Raw genomic sequence first — 19,077 nt, 5'->3', positions numbered from 1 at the left:
AACTACATCTACTGAACAAAATCTTGTAAAATAACTGATTTGTCCAATGATCGACTACCCTTGCTTTTGCTTTGCTTTGCTTTGCTTTGCTTTGCTTTTGCTTTGCTTTGCTTACCCTTGTCGGGTTGCTGTGGATTGTCATTTGTGGAGTCACATGGCATGAATGCCCTATACTTTCTGCTTGTCAAAACATTACTCCAGACAGAAACATATTGGTTTTTAATTGAAATTGAATTAATAAATGTTTAGATTTTTTTCACTTCAGTTACAGTAGTCGTCTTGATTATTATTTACTTTTTTTCAACAGATGACTTTATACAGATGAATTCTGACGATTATGCAAAAATCATTGTGATTAGGCCATTATGTAATAATTGTGACAGGCCTACTTGGGATTGCACATAGACATAGCCATCAGCAACATGTCATGGGTCTCAGAAAATGGGACACATTTCCCTTCAATTAAAGGAGTTCCTTAATCCTTACAAACTAGTCATCTTAAATTCTGCCTCAGTTGGAAGAAGAAAAATACTGTGATATTTGAAAAATAAGCTTTGGCTTCAGCCCATACCTTTTTGGCCAAATAGTTTTCTTGTTGACTAATACTATATGGTACTGTATGTTCAACTGTTTTGTTTTAAAACATGAGATAAACTAACTAACTAAATAACTAACCATAGAGGATAAAATAAAAACAGCAACGGATACTATTCCTCCCGAGAAAAAAGAAAGAAAATAATTGGCATATCAGGCGTGTGTGTGTGTGTGTGCGTGTGTAATTATTTCAGTACCACTCATGTTTTACCAGCAATAAAAATATAATTAAATTTAAAAAACAAAACTATCTGCAGGATGTGTAGATAGAAATTTGCAGATTTGCAACAACTTTTAGGACTTGTTTAGCACTTAAACCGAAAGCTACCAATTCAGGACTTGATATGACTTGGTCATTATAACTTGGGACTTGACTTTCTCATCTTTACTTGGCAGATGAGAAAGATTTGACATGGTAATGACTCAAGACTTACTTGTTACTGTACTTGCAAAACTGCTAATTTACACAGCAATGGCCAGTAGCCTCTGCAATGTGATGAACCTTGGAAACCAAATCACTGTATAGCTGTCAGTAATTACACTTTTAGACAGTATAGATAGACACTAACTGTGGGGGGTATTGAACCTGAGCACACCTTATAGGCCTGTGTGTCTGGACCAGGACCATCTCTGATTCCCATCATGATGTTTGTGATCCTCGGTTTACAAAGTTATCCAAATGTAATATTTCTCATCAGATTGATCTTCAAAGGCCAAATATAGTGAAAGCATCAAAAACAACTTACTAAGATGCAGAACTCTACCATGTCGCTCTCCGTTTTGCTGAAGGCCTTAATGGATTAGGCCTACAGTACAACAAATCCTAAAAAAAAAACGTTGTGTGTCTTTAAAGTGGTTGCTATGATCACTGAATAATACCTGGAAGAATAATTAGATGTTTTAGAGTGTATGATACATTTGGACTAATTAGCTATCCTGTGCTCTCCTGGGTTAGTTGTCTAGGATGTTTTCTTCTTTTCAACTTAATTAGAGGACTGTAGTTTATCTCTTGTGGCCGTTAGAAAGCCTATATATTCTGATGGATTAAGGTTAGAAAGGCAGGTCTTTTGGAGACCGCCTCATCCAAAATTCAACTCATTGAACCATTAACACAGGTGAGCTATTCACATTGTTTTGTTGTTGTTGTTGTACTTTAATTATCCAGAACTATAATTGTGCATTAAGTGTAAATGTCGATGTATCTTGGTAGTAGCTATTTAATACTATATAGATCTTTACCCCCATTCTTTTTGCCTAGGTTGGAGAACATTTCCATATTGATGCGTGTCTTTCGGAAGGGAGAAGCTTTGGATTTCAGTTATGACCTTTCCCATGACTGTTGTTAATGACTCACTTATCATTCATCCCCCAGGCTTCTACATCGTTGGTTTTGAGACTCTGGCTTTCATTAATGTCTACTTTATTTTTCTAGCATTTGTCTATGTGGTTACAGTCATATCCAATGGTCTGTTGATCTACATAATTGCATTTAATCACTGTCTACACACACCAAAATTTGTGGCTGTTGGCAACCTTGCATTGATCGATTTAATCATTAACACATGCACTATTCCAAGTATGATTAAGATATTTCTCGCCATGGATAATTTTGTGGCGTTTGATTTATGCATGGTACAGATGTTCATTTACTACACTTTTATATCACTTGAATCCTTGGCACTTGCTGTGCTTGCCTACGATCGGTTGATCGCAATATGTTTCCCACTGCGTCAGCACTCCATCAACACCATGAGAAGCATGTCTTGTATAGTCGGGCTGATCTGGTCTCTTTGCCTGGGGGTAGTAACCTATTCTACCACAATCATGACAAGACTCTCCTTTTGCAAGTCTGTCAAAGTGTTCAGCTATTTCTGTGACTATGCACCTGTGTTTAGGCTTGCTTGTAATGATTACACGCTGCAATGGACTGTTGCTTCAACTCTCAGTTTAGTGTTCCTTATTGGACCCTTTATTATAATTGTGCTGTCTTATATTGCCATACTAGTGACTGTGTTCAGGATGAAATCGTTGGACAATCGGGCTAAAGCTCTGGCTACCTGCATTGAACATCTCATCCTTGTTGCAATGTTTTACATTCCAATTTTCACAATTTTTATGATTGGTTTTTATCTAGGACTAATCGACCCAGACCAGCGCGTTTTGAGTTTATCGCTTTCCTCATGCATTCCACCTTGCCTTAACCCCATCATATACTCTTTGAAAACTAAAGAGATCAAAGTCAGGGTCCTTACACTTGTCAGAAAACGGAAAGTTGCTGCCAAGCCAATTAGAATGTAAAGTCATTTGTGGAAGGATTTTAAAGAGCAAATGGTCAGTATGATACAGGGCATTTTTTGAATACATGAAACTGAGTTACTTTGTATACCTTGATTATCAGCCAGATTTCCCAAGCAAAGTTTGTGTCTTGCTAAAACAATTGTATTCATTTCATGATCAAGTCTTCTTGTCAGTGTAAGTGGGTTATTATTTCAGACCTGAAATTAATATCAGCTATGTTCATTCATGTAAATTAATGTTTGCCAGTTTTTTGTGTCTTTTATAGAATGTACATACTGTGCTGTAAATATTGTGTGTGTGTGTGTGTGTGTGTGTGTGTGTGTGTGTGTGTGTGTGTGTGTGTGTGTGTGTGTGTGTGTGTGCGCGCGCGCGCAAACTACATACACATTTGTATATTTGTCTACATGTATTATATTTGCCTTAAATGCAGGCAATGATTAAACTGTTTAATGCAAGCTTGAGGATATCTACAGACCATCTCTTGGTATGTCATTAAATTATATGTCATTCTAACATTGATTTATTTGGTGGATTCCTTTAATGAATGATAATACTCATTTTGTCTTATCCAAGTGGTGGTGAAATCTTCCAAAATCATGTGCCTACTTCTTACTACCGCATCCAGTGTGGACTACAAAAAGTCCAAATTCTATTCTATTTATCCAGATGTCTAGAATCCAGACAAAGATGGTTTTAGTTGCCTGACCCCATTGCACCTGCACCTCTAGTGACAAGAATAAATCAATATATAAAAATAATAAATAAAACCCCAGTGCGGTAGGATAAGACTTTCTTCTTTTGCAGACAACTAGTTGATAAGATTGCATTATTTAAGCAGCTTCTAACCAAATAGAATCAATTTTATTAATTAAAGACCCCACCCACCCCCATAAAATACTTTTTCCCCCTCTAAAGTCCAAAAGGGTGAAGAGATACAAGAGCTCAGCGCGCACTAGTAGGCTGAGGAACATTTTTTTTCCCACAGGCTATCAGACTGTTAAATGACAGTGAAAAGTGAATGTGCAATTACTAATTATTATTGGAGCTTCTGAGTGCACGTTTTTCACGTGTATGTACCTAAACAGTGCATCTTAGTGACACTAAAGTTAATCTGAATCTGAATTTTAATAAAGGCATCATCTCTTACAGAAAAATGTGATCAGCTTCAGTGTCGGGGGAAGCTTTTACAATCAAAATACAAAAGTGTTTTGTGGTTTTCCGGTTTCTTTACCACTTAATGTTCACAGTAAAGTTTGGGTCGACTACTGAAGGACTATGGAGGCACACCTGATATGTCAATATAGGATCACCATGGTATCATTGCACTATGACATAAATCAATATGTTTTCTCCTGTAATGCTTATTGCATTACAGTCTCAAGTGTATATATACACACACATCTGTGGCATCTGCTGTACGTGTAAATGTTATCCTTCAGTGTACACACTGTACATACAAGCCCAATTCACTCAAGTGCCCAGTTCAATGGTTACCCTGCGGGATACCACCATTTGATAGCACAGTGGTTCCATGTACTCAGTACTTGGTAGGGTAGGCTTTCAAGCCCAGGGGTGTTCTTGTTTGAGGCCCACAGGCAAAGACATTCCTTGAGCTGAAGACTTAAAATGGTTCATAGGTTTTTAGAGTGTATGGGCGAAAATATTGTCATACAGGTATTTCACCACAAGATGGGGGTATCAACTAATCTAACTGGTTCCTTATGCAATGCCATTCGGTTCTTAAGTCTGACGTAATTTTGTAGTCCGATGTCACGTCCGGGTCCAAAAGGCACCAGCGCCGTCCACTCTTCATTGTAAACAACATGTTGGAACCCGTAAATCTTTTTACAATAACCTCCTTTTTCAGAAATGAACCATTGAGGGTTAATAAGGGTCTTAATGCTAATATCATAGAAGTACAAAGTATTTATTTATTATTATGATTTAACATTATTATTATTAACATTAAAACACTTGGACCCGGAAGTTATTCTAGCGGGGCGCAACGTCACGTCTTAACAATCGAATTGTACTTTACACTGCCAATGTGACAGATATGACCATATGAGATCTGTGTGTCTGTCAGTCCTTGTCCCTTTTATTCCCATGAATGGACCACGAGTGACTTCAAAGAGAAGATAGTTGTAGTGCAAAATGATTAACTGATTAGCGGTTACACACACACATCACGTCTGACTCCACCACGCGAGCAGTCCTAGCCAATCAACGACGATAACAAACAAACGCACAGAACAAACACCAAACATTGCACCAAACGGAGCGTGGGATTAAGCCAATTGTTATACTAGATGCCAGAATGCTTTTCAGCTTGTTGGTTGTCAGAGGGGAAAACATTCAAACTTGGATAACTACCGTCGTTTTATCACTTTGTGTGATTGTGGTTTTAGGGATAACGAATCCAAACAAAAAGATATCCTTACTTTACTATATTGAACTTGCTTCGTAGTATAGGGTTCGGGGGTAACGCAAGCTTATAGACTCTAACTGATTATAATATATACAGTAAGTATACAGTAACAGTATGCAGGGAGTGACAAGGCGAGACTTTTAGGCCTACCCTTGAGGTTTCCACAGTGGGAAGTGAACCCTTAGCAGAGAGAGGTCTTGGAAACAGAATAGGTCGACATAAGAGGTCTCTGGGACCGAGCCTGACTGCAGTGCACAGGTCCAAAGATTGGGCCTTCTTCAACGGATCAGCCTCAAGTAAGCAGTAATCTTTTTCATGTCAACCCCCGAGTTAGTGTGTATTTAGCCATGGACCCCCATCAGAAAATATTATGGACCCCATATTATATTAAAAAATATTCCACATTTTTCAAAAACTTTTAAGGTGTTTTGAAAATAGCAGAGGTAGGCCTGTAGGCCTATAGGTTTTAAAGTGATTAAACAGATTTTCATGCTATGTTAGCACATTTTGCTGGTAACCCCCTGGAACCCCCTCAAAGACCTTTGGGGGTCCCCGGACCCCACTTTGAGAACCACTTGGTTAGACAGCAAGCACCATTCACAATTCAGGTGCAAAATGTCCTGTCCTGTTGCATTCTTGGCCAGTGCTATGGCAATGAAAATGCCATTACTATCAGTAGAAGTGGAGTACATATAAAACCGTATGCCATTATGTTACTTACATACCACGTATTACCCTAATTCATGATGGAACATTTATCACATTTTGAATCTCCTTATTGGTGTAAAGAGCCCAGGTCCAATGTTGTTTAAATACAACAGGTAAAAGTAAAGTGGGCAGTATTAAACAGACATTTAACTTCAGAGAAAAAAAGTTGCTGTCTTGTGCTCAGGCCTGCACGATGGACTTTTAGAGGTAGTGAAGTGCAGTGAATGAGACCATCAGGCGATACCCCAACTTCTGGAAATGATGGATTTATTATAAATCCAGGCAGACAGACAGATAAAGGCAATAGATATACAAAAACAGTAGTTAAGTAACAATAATTAAAAATATGTAAACTAATAGACTTAATGGCTGGCCTTGCCATTGGACTGACCGGGGTACCATAATGTGTGAACCAAGATATTAATGTATAGGCAAAAGTACCATACACACACTATCACCAGTAATGTGGGCATATAAAAGAGAAGAGAATGTTATTCTTCTTTTGTTATAATACTATTGTGAGATAATCAAATCATTAGCTGTTTTGACAAGACAGTATGTGTTTGATAGATGTGCTGTATGACATATGTGTAAATCCCATGTGTAAACTGCAATCTGATCCTTCATTGTGGTTAGCAAACTACCTGTGTGTATAGCGACCGACCGCTATGCACTTTAATTGTTTTTCATGTGTCAACAGAAGCATATCCCTACTGACAGGCAACATATATATTACAGTATGTAATGAATGCTGTTTTTGTGAATTCAAAAAAATGGATAAATAGATCAAATGAAATGACAACCAAATGATCAAATGAAATTAACAACTCAAACAATGACACATTTTGTCCATCAACCCTCAAAAGGTACTGCATTAGCATAAAAAATGGCTGCAGCAGGCTATAGATATAATGATTTCCTCAATGTAACATTACTTATAGTAATTATGGCAGCAGGACAAACTAGGATATTGAGTTGGGGACCAACGGGATAATGACATGCTGAACGGATTGCTGGTCTGCTGTGGCAAGAATGGCATAACAATATAGCGTAATCACCACATGGGTTCAAAACCTTACTGCCTATCTGATCAGATCAGATTTTGAAATCCTATTTTGTGATCCAGGACCAGACAAAACTATTTAGGGTAGGATCACCCTGATCCAGATTCAGATTTTTCCTGAATATCAGTGCTTTAATCTGAGTGTACCTATCTCCACCTAGTGGATATGAAGAACAACACAAGGGAGACAGACAGTATATCAATTAGAGCCTTAAATTCCATAACCACATAAACCCTGTATATAGATAGTACTTTGTTGTATTTCAATAGCTAAAATAGACGATCTGCAAGCTCACAACATGTCATGTTGGGGGGGGGGGGGGGGTTAGGTTGGTTTGCCGGGGGATTTTAATCTAAGAAGGGCCAAAGGAGAGATAATCAAGTGTACCCTGCAAATGTGACAGAAATAAATGAAAAATCGAATCAACCATAAAGGATGTACTATTTAAAAGTACAAACTTTACCATTGTCACGATCATGGCCTCTGTCCCTACCCTGTGTGTCCCCTTCCATGTCATTTATGCCCTTTCCCGCCCATGTTTTGCCCTGTTGTGACTCTGTCCCTGCCCACACTCCGTCCCCTCCTCTGTGCGGCCTTGATTGAGAGACTTGTTCCACTTGTCTTAAATATAAAATATCACTACCTTTAAGTGACTCAGTTAGTGAAGTTACCTGTTTGTAAGACTTCTGTTAGGATAGTTTGAACTTGTGTTTTTTCTTCTGTATTTTTATCCATCTGTGACGTGTACCTTTGTTCATCGTTTTTATTAAGTAACGTTTTGGTTTTGCAACGACTCTTTAGTTCCTGAGTGTTTCCTGAGCCTTATACAACTGCTATCCCCAAGTTAACTTCGCGAGTACGGTCTTAACAAGGACGAGAGACCGTTCTTCCGTTCTTCAAATTGAGACCAGTTTGACCAGAATGGAACACAACTTAAATCCTTATAACACCAGGAAGTAAGGGAAGCGCTGCCCAATTTCTTGCCGATATGGCTGCCGTGCATATAGGGCCCATTCACTTTAAGAAGTAAGCTTGTAGACGGCACCCCTTTCTTGACTTTTCCTAAACATGTCGTCCAAGTGTCGTCCAGCGACACAGAGACCCTAACCCTACCAGTGACCCCACCAGGCCCCGCTCCTAGCCTCCTACCCAGCGATCCTGAGGCTCCACTAGTGTCCAGCAACTCTGACGGTACGTTTTAACAGCGGGCGACTCTCGGGTGATCGCCGGGCGACGTCATTATATGTCTATGAGAGCCGGCAACTACTGGCGATTGGGCGAAGTGGGCGGGGGGGGCGATGAAAGATGGATTTTTTTTATCTTTTGGACGATGTCGCCCGCCGATCGCCCGTGAGTCGCCCGCTGTTAAAACGTACTGTAAGGTTCCACTCGTGTCCAGGACACCAAGGATCCAAAGCAACAGAACAATTATGTTTGTGATGGCCTTCCTCCTTGATATTGATCATATAATGCAATAACTTCCCTGCATCCAATACCCGGCCACCCCCCACATCCCTACATCCAATACCCACCACTACACCCCACACCTAACGGTAATGTCACACATTTAATTAGATAAGTAAAGTTTGCTCACATGGACACTGAAGGGAACAATGGCTGAACTCGTAAAACTGAACAAACTGTTCATAAACTGAAATGATTAGAAAGTAAACCGATTGTTTCCCCCTGCCCACATGACACTTTTCACTTTAAGTGTTACATCATGATGTTGAAACTGTAATGCAAAGGTGACAAACATCAGCTGTCATCAGAGACCTAATTAACCCGGTAGCAAGACAATGTTTACACATGGACTTATGGCTCAAAGGACTGGTTTGGAACACAGTGAACTAAAGTACAAGGATGAGAAACTTGTGCAATCAAGTTAATATAGTTTATTGTTCTTTTGGTTGTGTGATTCAGCCAACTCTTTGTTTTGATATCAACTTCTGGTGTAGTGCCTCTCTAAATTGTGTGTGTGTTTGTATATATATATATATATATATATATGTCACAGGTAACTTCTACAGCTGCACCCATCATGTTTAGAATTTGTATCAAAGTCCTAATGATAATAAAAATTAGACTTTATGTTGTAAACATGTGTTTATTAAACACAGAACACTTTAATGTGTTTAATCTGTAGGCTACAGCAGCCTAACTAATGAGGCCTATGTACAAATTAGACTAATGTCAGACTGAGCTCTCCATTCCGATGCCAAATAATAATAGTAACAACACAACACGTTCAACAATATGTTATATATGGCCTCATACAAACTTTTATAACATCTTACGGAGCGTTTGGTAACCTCAGCGAGCTGGTACTCCTACACGTAACCTCAGTAAAAAATGGGGGCGAGCGTGTTTTGGGGCGATCGTTCCGCTTACCTCAGCGTATGTTCTCTCCCTTGTGGCGCTGTCATTGTTTGGCGACAGGGCACGGTGTATTCTGGAAATGTCATAAGCTCACGGAAGCCTTTCCCCTCAACAAAGCTAATAGTAGGCATAATATCTTAGGCTATCATCTTGGCTGTCAAATCAGTGATCTTCTCTGCCCGCCGGTCATCACAATGGCGGGGCTTCACGCTGAAGTCTGCCATTCTGTTTTGCTCAGGTGAAGGGGCTTAGGACCGGGTGTCTCGCTTTAATGTGATTTGACATCACTGATGTTGACGACGAGTGATACGCATACTTTGTGTTGCATAATTTGCATGGCACTGTTGTATCCCCACACCTCACTCTTATGCTGCCATTTCCAAGCGGTCTCAAGCATGCACAAGCAGGACTAGCCAACAGTAATTAGGCTTGAGTCTCAACAGTGCATAGCCTTCTACTATAGATTATATATTATTTTTCTTCATACCCATAGGCCCCTCTGGGCATGTTATTATGGATCCCATCACTGTTATGGGAAGACACTCTGTGATTGTCCTGCCAAGGTTAACTATTAAACCCCAGTATCCATATTGTAGGGAAAGCTTTCGCTGAAAATAGCAGTACAGTACAAAACGTGCAGTTTTAATAATACTGTAAATAGTAACTCAATACAATAATAATAAGACAAAAAGTCTACATCACTGCTATGATAAATGTTATAGTTTTTTTTTATTTGTGAACTAAATAATAAACATTGGTTAACGTGTACAGTACAAAGAACATTATGCAAAAAAGATCTGGTGCTAAAGAACCCCAAAACAATAACAATTATTCCAGTCTCAGGATATAGATTTCAAAGCAAAGCATATAATATATTAATAAATGCAGTCACACACAACTTCTTTTTTATATAGGTAATCTGCTTATGTTAATGTCATGTCATGTCATGTCATGTCATGTCAGCATTGCAATACAACCATAATGATATCAAAACATGGTCTTATTGTTATTTAAGTCATTAGTGTGATTTTGGATAGTCCCTTACATTTGAGTAGCTTTTTGACAGATCTCTTGTGTTTGCAGGATATGATCGGAGTAAACATGGAAGGGAGGATGGCGGTCAGAGACAAATTAATCATCCTCACATTGTGTTGGACCAGTTCATCAAAGGAAAAAGTACAGACAACTGGTAAGTAATGAGTACCTACTAATAACAAGTCAGATGTGCAGGTTTTCATGGCTTTAAATCTATCCTGAGAGGTACATATTTAAAGTATTTTGTATCTATCTACTATCTACTGTATATAATGTAATTCCCAGAAACTCTGTCTCTGTGTGTATGTCTGTATGTCACACAAAATGTGTCCCTGGCACAACTCGGACAGTGTCTGACCGTCCAGTCTCAAACTTTCTGTGTGTGTCTCATATGAGCCCGGTTTCCGAGAACCGGCAAATCTCGTCATTTACAACCACAGTCAAATACAACCAGTTCTTTTTTCTTTTTCTTTTTTCTTTCTCTTGGTCACTTCACACACATTCCCCTTGCCCTGCTGCTAGTCACCTAAATGGTTTCAAATGGTTAATGTATGCCTTTTATGCACTTTAATAGTATGTTTGGTATAGCACTTTATATGATAATCTGTGAACCTTATTGTATATTGTGCAGTGTAGGTACATATGCGCTTTATTTGAAATGGTTGGTATGCATAATGCACCTACAGGGTAGATGTTTTTAAAAAATGCATAGATTGCAAAAAAGATAATTCTGATGGCATGTAGTGTGTAGTTATAGTGTGTATATGTATAGTTATGTATTGTTGTTGTGATGTCTTTCGTCATGTTGTTTTTTGTTGAGGACTTCAACGGAAATAAGCCCTCAGGCTTTCTTGTGTTTTCATCCTCTGTGATGCATTGACTGGACTGTATGTCGGAATGTATGTCGGTATCTCTGTGCTCTTTTTTTTATGTCACCAAATAAAATCAATCAATCATTACCATCTCAAAATAGCCCAAGCAACATACATAGATTTCAGGCTAGTATTTACATTTCTCAATCTTTATTTCTTCCAATGAATTGCAGCAAGTGTAGGTTCAGACAACCTGCTTAGACAGAATGAAGAAACATGCAACATATCAAGTGAATTATTCATTACATAATGTGTGACAGCTTACAATAATAAATTGTAACAACACAATACAACACTAATTAGACAAAAACACAAGGCTAAGTCTACATCACTGCTATGATAATTGATTAGAAAAATACATATATATTTGAATATGAATGAATATGAATAATTAATATGAATAATAAACAAAACTTGACAGTACAAAGAAAATTATGCAGAAAAGATCTGCTGCTAAAGAACCCCAAAACAATAAAAGAAAATCTTCCAGTCTCAGGATATAGATTTCAAAGCAAAGAAAACAATAGATTAATAGATGCAGTCACACAATTATTTTTTTTAGGTAATCTGCTTCATGTCATGTTATGTCAGCAATACAGCCATAATGATAGCAAAACATGGTACTTATTGTTTAAGTCCGGGAAAGCATGTGTCATTTTAGATTTTAGCTATATAAATACAGCACATTGGTTGGCTATCAAAAAATAGCAGATATACAAACTCACAGCGCATCACTTCGTGCCGCGCTGCAAGCTTGTAGATCTGCTATTTTTGAAACATTTTGTGCAAATCTTTGAATGTATAGATTTTTTCTATAATTTTTCTATTTTTTCCTATACTTTGAATGTATAGAAGAGAACCTTTTTAACTAAAATCTTTGTTTCTGGGGGGTTCCTGGAACAAAATATTTTGAGATGGGGTCGGCTGCCAAACACATAAACATTTGGGGGTCCTTGACATGAAAAAGTTTGAGGACCACTGATATAGCGACATAAGTGTTTCAGAAAACGGTTTTAGAAGGATTTAGAAGACATTTGTAGAATCGGCCTCAGGTCCATGGGTTAAGTCGTTTGTGATTTTGGATAGTCTCTTAAATTCTAGTCGCTTTTTCACAGACTCCTTGAGCTCTTGTGTCTGCAGGACATATATGATTGGATTAAACATGGAAGGGAGGATGGCGGTCAGAGACAAATTAATCGTCCTCGCATTGTGATGGACCAGTTCATGTAAGGAAAAAGTACAGACAATTGGTAAGTAATGAATACCCACTAATAACAAGTGGGATGAGCAGGTTTTCATTGCTTTAAGTCTATCCTGAGAGGTACTTATTTTAGACAGAGCATAGACGATACAGCTGTATGTAACCAAGATGAACAGCAGGGGAAGCCAGAGTATCATAACGTGTAAGAGCCGACCAAAGATATAGTTGATATACAGGCTATTGCAGGCCATTCGCAGTAATTTCCCGTAATCAACGAAGAAGCTGTTTATCACCAGGGAGTGACAAAAGGACAGTCTGGTATGTAAGACAGTTAGTATAAGCGTAAGAATAATGGTGATGAGCCATGAAGAGACAACAATTTCATACATAGATCTGTGGGTCACGATCGCATGGTAATGCAGAGGGAATGAGATAGCCACCAGTCTGTCATAGGAGAGTATACCCAGATTAAGAGACTGCATGCCCAGAAAGATGTGAGTGAAAAAGTAGTATGTTAAAACATTATTGTAGGAGATGTACCGGTTGTCAAATAGGAAAGTGTCAATAATCTTTGGCACCACGGTAGTACTGCTAAACAGGTCTGACAATGCCAAGCTAAAGACGGCAATATATTTTGGACATTTAAGATTGTGATCTAAATATATTACAGCCATCACTATACCATTTCCCATCACCGACACCATGTAAACAAAAATCAAGAAGACATAGTAATACTTCACATAGGGAATGCCAGTAAAGTCACCAAGTATGAAATATGTAGGACGAATAAAAGTGTTGTTTTTCCCAAGAGAGGAGTTGTATAAGTCCATTGTAGAATTCCTAGTCACAATAGTAAATTGTCTTTTGTGGGGTGGTTAATAGAAACACTAGTCCTCGACTGTGAGTTCCGCTCCTTCCTCTGAAGAAACCACACTCATGAATGGTTTTATACCTTGAAACTGAGAGCACAATCCTCCAGGCTCCGACGCAATCATCATGCTGTTTGTTTGTTAAATCCACCAGGCCAGAGCAGCCGGGGGCGGGGATTATGTTTTCTCCCCTGTCTGTCCATCCGTCCATCCAGGGGCGGACTGGCCATTTGGCGTACCGGGCATTATGTCATATTATCACACATTTTGTTATTTTCATCATACAAACATGTTGGGTGAATAGAATGAAAAAAATAAAGAAATAGTAATAATCATAATGAAACTTCCCCAGTTGATTACTTACATGAAGACAATGATTTATCGTATTACAAGTTTTCTGAAATTGTATATTTAAATATGCAAATTCAGCATTATATGGGAAAATATGCCCGAATTTGCATACATGACTAATGAGTTTATTTGATATGGCACAGAAAGTTTGAAGGACCAAGTGATCAGTTTATCGAGTAAGATGAGTTAGTTATGTGGAAATGTATATGGAAAGTGGGGACCCAGAAGGAAGACGGAGGCTGCTGTATTGGTGAACATTTCAGTTTTACTTTTAAAAACAATATAGGGACAGATACAAAGGAGGAGTGTATGACAAGGCCAAGGGAGGGATATGGCAGGGATTCAAGGTTCAGGGGTTTTGGGACACATCAGGGGCCAGGCACAGCAAATTCAGTCCTCTATTTCCGAGTCAGCCAAGTCTGCCTCTGTGATAATCGGGTCCTCCTTTTTCTATAGACATTAGGTTGGTTCTCAGCACATACTTTAAAATTGGGGATATTTGCAAGACTTATTTTCTAATTATTTGATTTGTGTGCAAAATCTTGCATTAAAAAGCCATTTAAGCATATATGGAAGCATTGAATTGGTAAAATAACCTTTCCAATCAATTCCCCATACTGTACTTGTGCAGAAAAGTGTGCTCATTGGTCTCTACACAATAATGGCTCAAAAGTTGATCATATATTTACGATTTGTGTGTGACAATATAAGGGTCCACATATTCAACGCATGATAACTACAACTAAGCTGCTAGTCTGCAATCATGCCAAACTGTAAACTAGAGATGTACAGCTAGTCAAAAAATCAAACCTGGATTTGCCCACCCATTTGATAATCATGGCTCAATTTTGGGGCTCTGGCTCATGGACTAAACTGTGTGTCTGCCTGTGAGCAGCTAATCTCGGGCATCGCTGGACTGAACTTTGCACGCACTCTCTCACTAGGCCGAGGAAGAGCCACCACTGTTTGTTTTTTTTCATCAGCGCTCAGGCTGATGCTCAATAAGTTGTGTGACAATGATACTCTACACTGTTAGCCTCTAACTGCCATCACACATTTATTTTTTTAAAGAAAAGAAACGCCATATATCATGAACGCAACATCCAATCACAACCAAATGATTGGATGTTGAGGGACCCCCAAAACTGCTTTCACTTCTGGACAAATGCGAACAGTTGCACCATCTGTCCTACAAACTCGATTTGACCCCACGGCTTCCTTGAGTCCTGACAGCTGCACCTCAGTTTTAACAGTGTTGTTGGTAGTGTAGTATTCCAACACCTATCACACTGCCAATACAGTATTGGCAGTGTTAATAGGTGTTGGTAGTGATAGGTATTGGAAAGGCTACCCCCCCCCCCCCCCACCCCATATACAGTAGAAAATATGTTCCTTTTCTGAACACCTGTCAACAGAACTCTCTTATTTCCTATTTATCATTCATTTATTTCTGTTTATTAAGGAAATAATAGTCAGTCAGTGGAGTTTAGCTGAGAGCAAGTGATGTGACAGATGGAGAGAATGTCCTGGATATTCATAGAGTTTTTTTGACAACTCTTACGTTTGAAATATAGTTCAACCACAAGTTTTATTCTGTTCCATATAACACAATGCCTCCCCCTGTACACCTACTGTACAGTATATGATTTTGACATGTTTGGCATGAGACCATTATAAATGTGTCATGAAAAAATCCCTTCACCTCAACTACAGTGGTATAATTAAATTATTATATTATTGAACTCCTCATAAAGATACTGGATGCTCCCAGTCTGTTCTAATGGATCTTTGTATAGGTTAATTTTATTTCCCTGAAGAAAACCAACATGCCCAGGTTGGGTCTGTGGTGTTGAGTTGTCGTGTGGGTTGTTGTCGTGTTAATAGGTATAAAAAGAGACCTGCAGTTCACATTGTCACACTGCAACATCAACAGCACATGATAACGCATGTCTGAACTTTCTGTCACTTCAAAGCTTAACATTGACCTGTTTAAGTCTGGGGGTTTAGAAGAGGGAATGGTAAGTTATGCTGACTTGTCTGATGTGTTAGTTCTGTTGATAATCATGTGGACTGTATATACAGACTGAACAAGTTTGGTCGTTGATTGATGCCGTTGCTACACGTTCAAACATCCAGAAACTGTTTTCTTTAGTTTATGAATATACAGTAGTTTCATCAATGTGCTGCTTTAAAAAAATTATCTAATATTTATAGAATTATACAAAACTCTAAAACAAAAAAGATTTCACGACCATAAACATACATAGTACAGTATGTCATGGTAAATCATGATAAATTCTACACAGATTTCCTACTTGGTACTTGACTGTGGTCCTTTGAAATACTTGTGTTTCTTGATTGTTGCACTGTTTTACATTAGCATAATATTTGCCAACACAGTACCAATTGTGGTTATTTGTGTGAATAGAAGCTTACACCAACCCATGTATATTTTTCTCTGCAGTTTGTTTGTAAATGAGCTGTATGGTAGCACAGGGTTATTCCCATTCCTAATGGCTCACATACTCTCAGACACATATACTGTTTCCAGGTTATTGTGTTTCGTACAGATGTTTTGTATGTATACGTATAGCTCTATAGAATTTTGTAACTTAGCTGTCCTGTCATATGACAGATACATTGCAATCTGTTATCCTTTACACTATAATACAAGGATGACATCTATCAAGGTGGCGTTGTTAATCGCTGTGATATGGGTTTCCTCTTTCGTTAGATTTCTAATCACCATGACGTTGAGATTGCGTTTTTCACTCTGTGGTAATGTTATGAACAGACTGTATTGTGAAAGCTACCTCATCTCTAAACTGGCATGCTCTGGTACCAGACTCAATAGTATGTATGGACAATTTAATCTCCTTCTCACCATTTCTGTTCCTCTGATTCCAATTTGCTTTTCCTACATTAAGGTTCTTAAGATTTGTGTCCAAGGCTCAAAGGAGACGAGACAGAGAGCTATTCACACATGCACGCCCAACCTTGCCTCCCTTTTGAACTATTCTGTTGTCTTTTGCTTTTTAATAATGCAAAGTAGATTCGATATGACAAACATACCAGCTGTGATGAATGCTGTTTTATCAATGTATTTCTTGATATGCCAGCCGCTTTTCAATCCTATAATGTATGGACTGAGAATGTCCGAAATCCAAAAGACATTTAGACGTATGGTGTTTAAAACAAGGCTGTCCGGATGTCCTCCTGACGGATATCCTAGCCCATTAAGACCTGAGGCCGATTCTACAAATGCCTTCTAAATCAGTAGTTCTCAAATGTTTTTGCGCTATGGACCCCCACATTGATGTGTATAACGCTTGCTCAATTATTATAATTTTTTTTGGCAGATGTTCAAGCTGTGAGCTTGTATCTCTTATTTTTGAGAACCACTGTTCCAAATCCTATATATATATATATATATATATATATATATATATATATATATGTATGTATGTATGTATGTATGTATGTATGTATGTATGTATGTATGTATGTATGTATGTATGTATGTATGTATGTATGTATGTATGTATGTATGTATGTATGTATGTATGTATGTATGTATGTATGTATGTATGTATGTATATATGTATATATATATATATGTATATATATATATATATATATATATATATATATATATATATAATCTAAAATGACAGATGTTTTAACAGGGTTAACCACATGCACCATAGTGTCCCTCTCTATTCTGGGGGTGAAAGTAGCACATCTACAAGCTCACAACATTCTATTGGTTAGGTACTATACTTTATAATAGGTATTTAGGTTGTTTGTAGGCAATTGTATGTTGTATTTTCTGTTTTTATCATGTTGTTAATGTGATTTTATATGTGGTACTATGGATAGAAATGAGCTTCTAGCTAAATCCGTCTCATTTACAAGAGATCATGTTCAATTGATTGAATTCTTATACATGTATTGAATATTCAATAATGTGCACTATCCCGTAATCTATCTCCGGTCAACAGTTAATGGAGTTTAAGTGGTTAAAATTTATTTTCCAGGACCTGCCATGTTTGGAAATAGTACAAAATAATGGAAAATAGCGAATGTTAATTCAAGGTCAAATTATCTTTATTGTTACTTCTTCAAAACTTCTTCAAAATATTAGTACATTCAAACACATGAGGATTCACAGTAACCTCTTAACCAAGTGCATTTTATTTATCTATGTATTTGTTCATTTATATGAAAGTAGAGAGTAATATATACAAAATCAGATTCGCTTAGTTTTTGAAATATTGTTCATTCACAAGTTTCTTCGGCCATAAAAAAAAGAGAAAGAAGAAAAGAAAACAATAACAGGACATTGTCTGTTTCTTGTGTTCTTTCTCTTTTTAATACGTTCTTTTGCCACACAAAAAAAATCACAGATGAATCCCATTTTGCTGCCAAGGATTCAGGATAAACAATACCTCTGGCCTTCCTCAAAGTACCACCAGAAGCAGATATATCTTAACAATAATTACTTTGGAAATAAAACAAATAGATTAAGTACAAAACAGACCTCCGTTTATCACAGGAAAGTCTTTAAAAAGAAGGAAATACAGTAAAACACAACAGTAAAATTATTCTTTCTTTTTTTTTCTGTCATCATTTTGTCGTCTTTTGAAAATTGTAATTAAAATATCATGAGCACAAGTTTCCTGGCCAAGCCCACTGTCTCCAGTGCCTGGTGGGTAGTGGTAATGGAGGCAGCAGACCACTGACGACATCTGCAGGCTTGCAGCTGGCGGTGCACCTTCTATTTTGCCTACATGCTCCTGAAAATTGTTGACACTTTTGTCCAGTGAAGGCTAGGTTAGGGATGGTTAGACATATGCTGTGTTCAGTAGTAATTTGCACTATATCAGTTATCCATCCATTCATATTCTGTGTTCAATGAAAATGAAAAAAATGTCTAGTCTAATCATTTCTTAGCACCATATCAAATATTCATATCCGGATCATGTTATTTGTTAATTGTTTTTAATGGTTTATTTGTAACCTGCTTATTGCTTTAAAACGATTAAATGTTATGTCAAATAAATTGGGTCATCACTGCTGCAGTAGTATTCCAGACCCCCCCCCCCCCCCCCCCCACACACACACACACACACAATCTAAGAAGGGTCGAAGGAGAGATATTGTACCCTGCAATTGTGACAAAAGTCGACTCAACCATAAAGGCTACAAATTAAGTACTATTTACATTTACAAACTTTGTAAAAACCTTTTGTCATGATCATGGTCCCTGTCCCTGCCC

At 37.9% G+C, this 19,077-nt stretch overlaps 3 protein-coding genes across 3 annotated transcripts; 2 read left to right on the top strand and 1 right to left on the bottom strand.

The window, feature by feature from the left end:
* Window positions 1-1,914: 1,914 nt before the first annotated feature.
* On the top strand, window positions 1,915-2,892 carry or41a3 (odorant receptor, family 41, subfamily A, member 3; the record flags this gene model as incomplete). Its single annotated transcript, XM_084074292.1, has 1 exon — window positions 1,915-2,892. One exon carries the CDS (start codon window positions 1,915-1,917, stop codon window positions 2,890-2,892), a length of 978 nt encoding a protein of 325 aa, XP_083930418.1.
* Window positions 2,893-7,238: 4,346 nt separating this feature from the next.
* On the bottom strand, window positions 7,239-13,409 carry LOC311057334 (olfactory receptor 1500-like; the record flags this gene model as incomplete). Its single annotated transcript, XM_084074289.1, has 2 exons — window positions 7,239-7,248; window positions 12,814-13,409. The coding sequence occupies 2 exons, from the start codon at window positions 13,407-13,409 to the stop codon at window positions 7,239-7,241; spliced, it is 606 nt and encodes a 201-aa protein (XP_083930415.1).
* A 2,678-nt stretch (window positions 13,410-16,087) lies between these two features.
* Window positions 16,088-17,173, top strand: LOC311057333 (olfactory receptor 4B13-like; the record flags this gene model as incomplete). Its single annotated transcript, XM_084074288.1, has 2 exons — window positions 16,088-16,984; window positions 17,159-17,173. 2 exons carry the CDS (start codon window positions 16,088-16,090, stop codon window positions 17,171-17,173), a joined length of 912 nt encoding a protein of 303 aa, XP_083930414.1.
* Between the last annotated feature and the right edge of the window lie 1,904 nt (window positions 17,174-19,077).

The sequence above is a fragment of the Gymnoscopelus microlampas genome (genome assembly GCF_963454915.1).
Source record: "Gymnoscopelus microlampas genome assembly, chromosome: 12".
Classification (NCBI taxonomy): Eukaryota; Metazoa; Chordata; class Actinopteri; order Myctophiformes; family Myctophidae; genus Gymnoscopelus; species Gymnoscopelus microlampas.
Note: the sequence above shows the minus strand (reverse complement) of the source record. Positions and strands in the feature narration are given on the sequence as shown.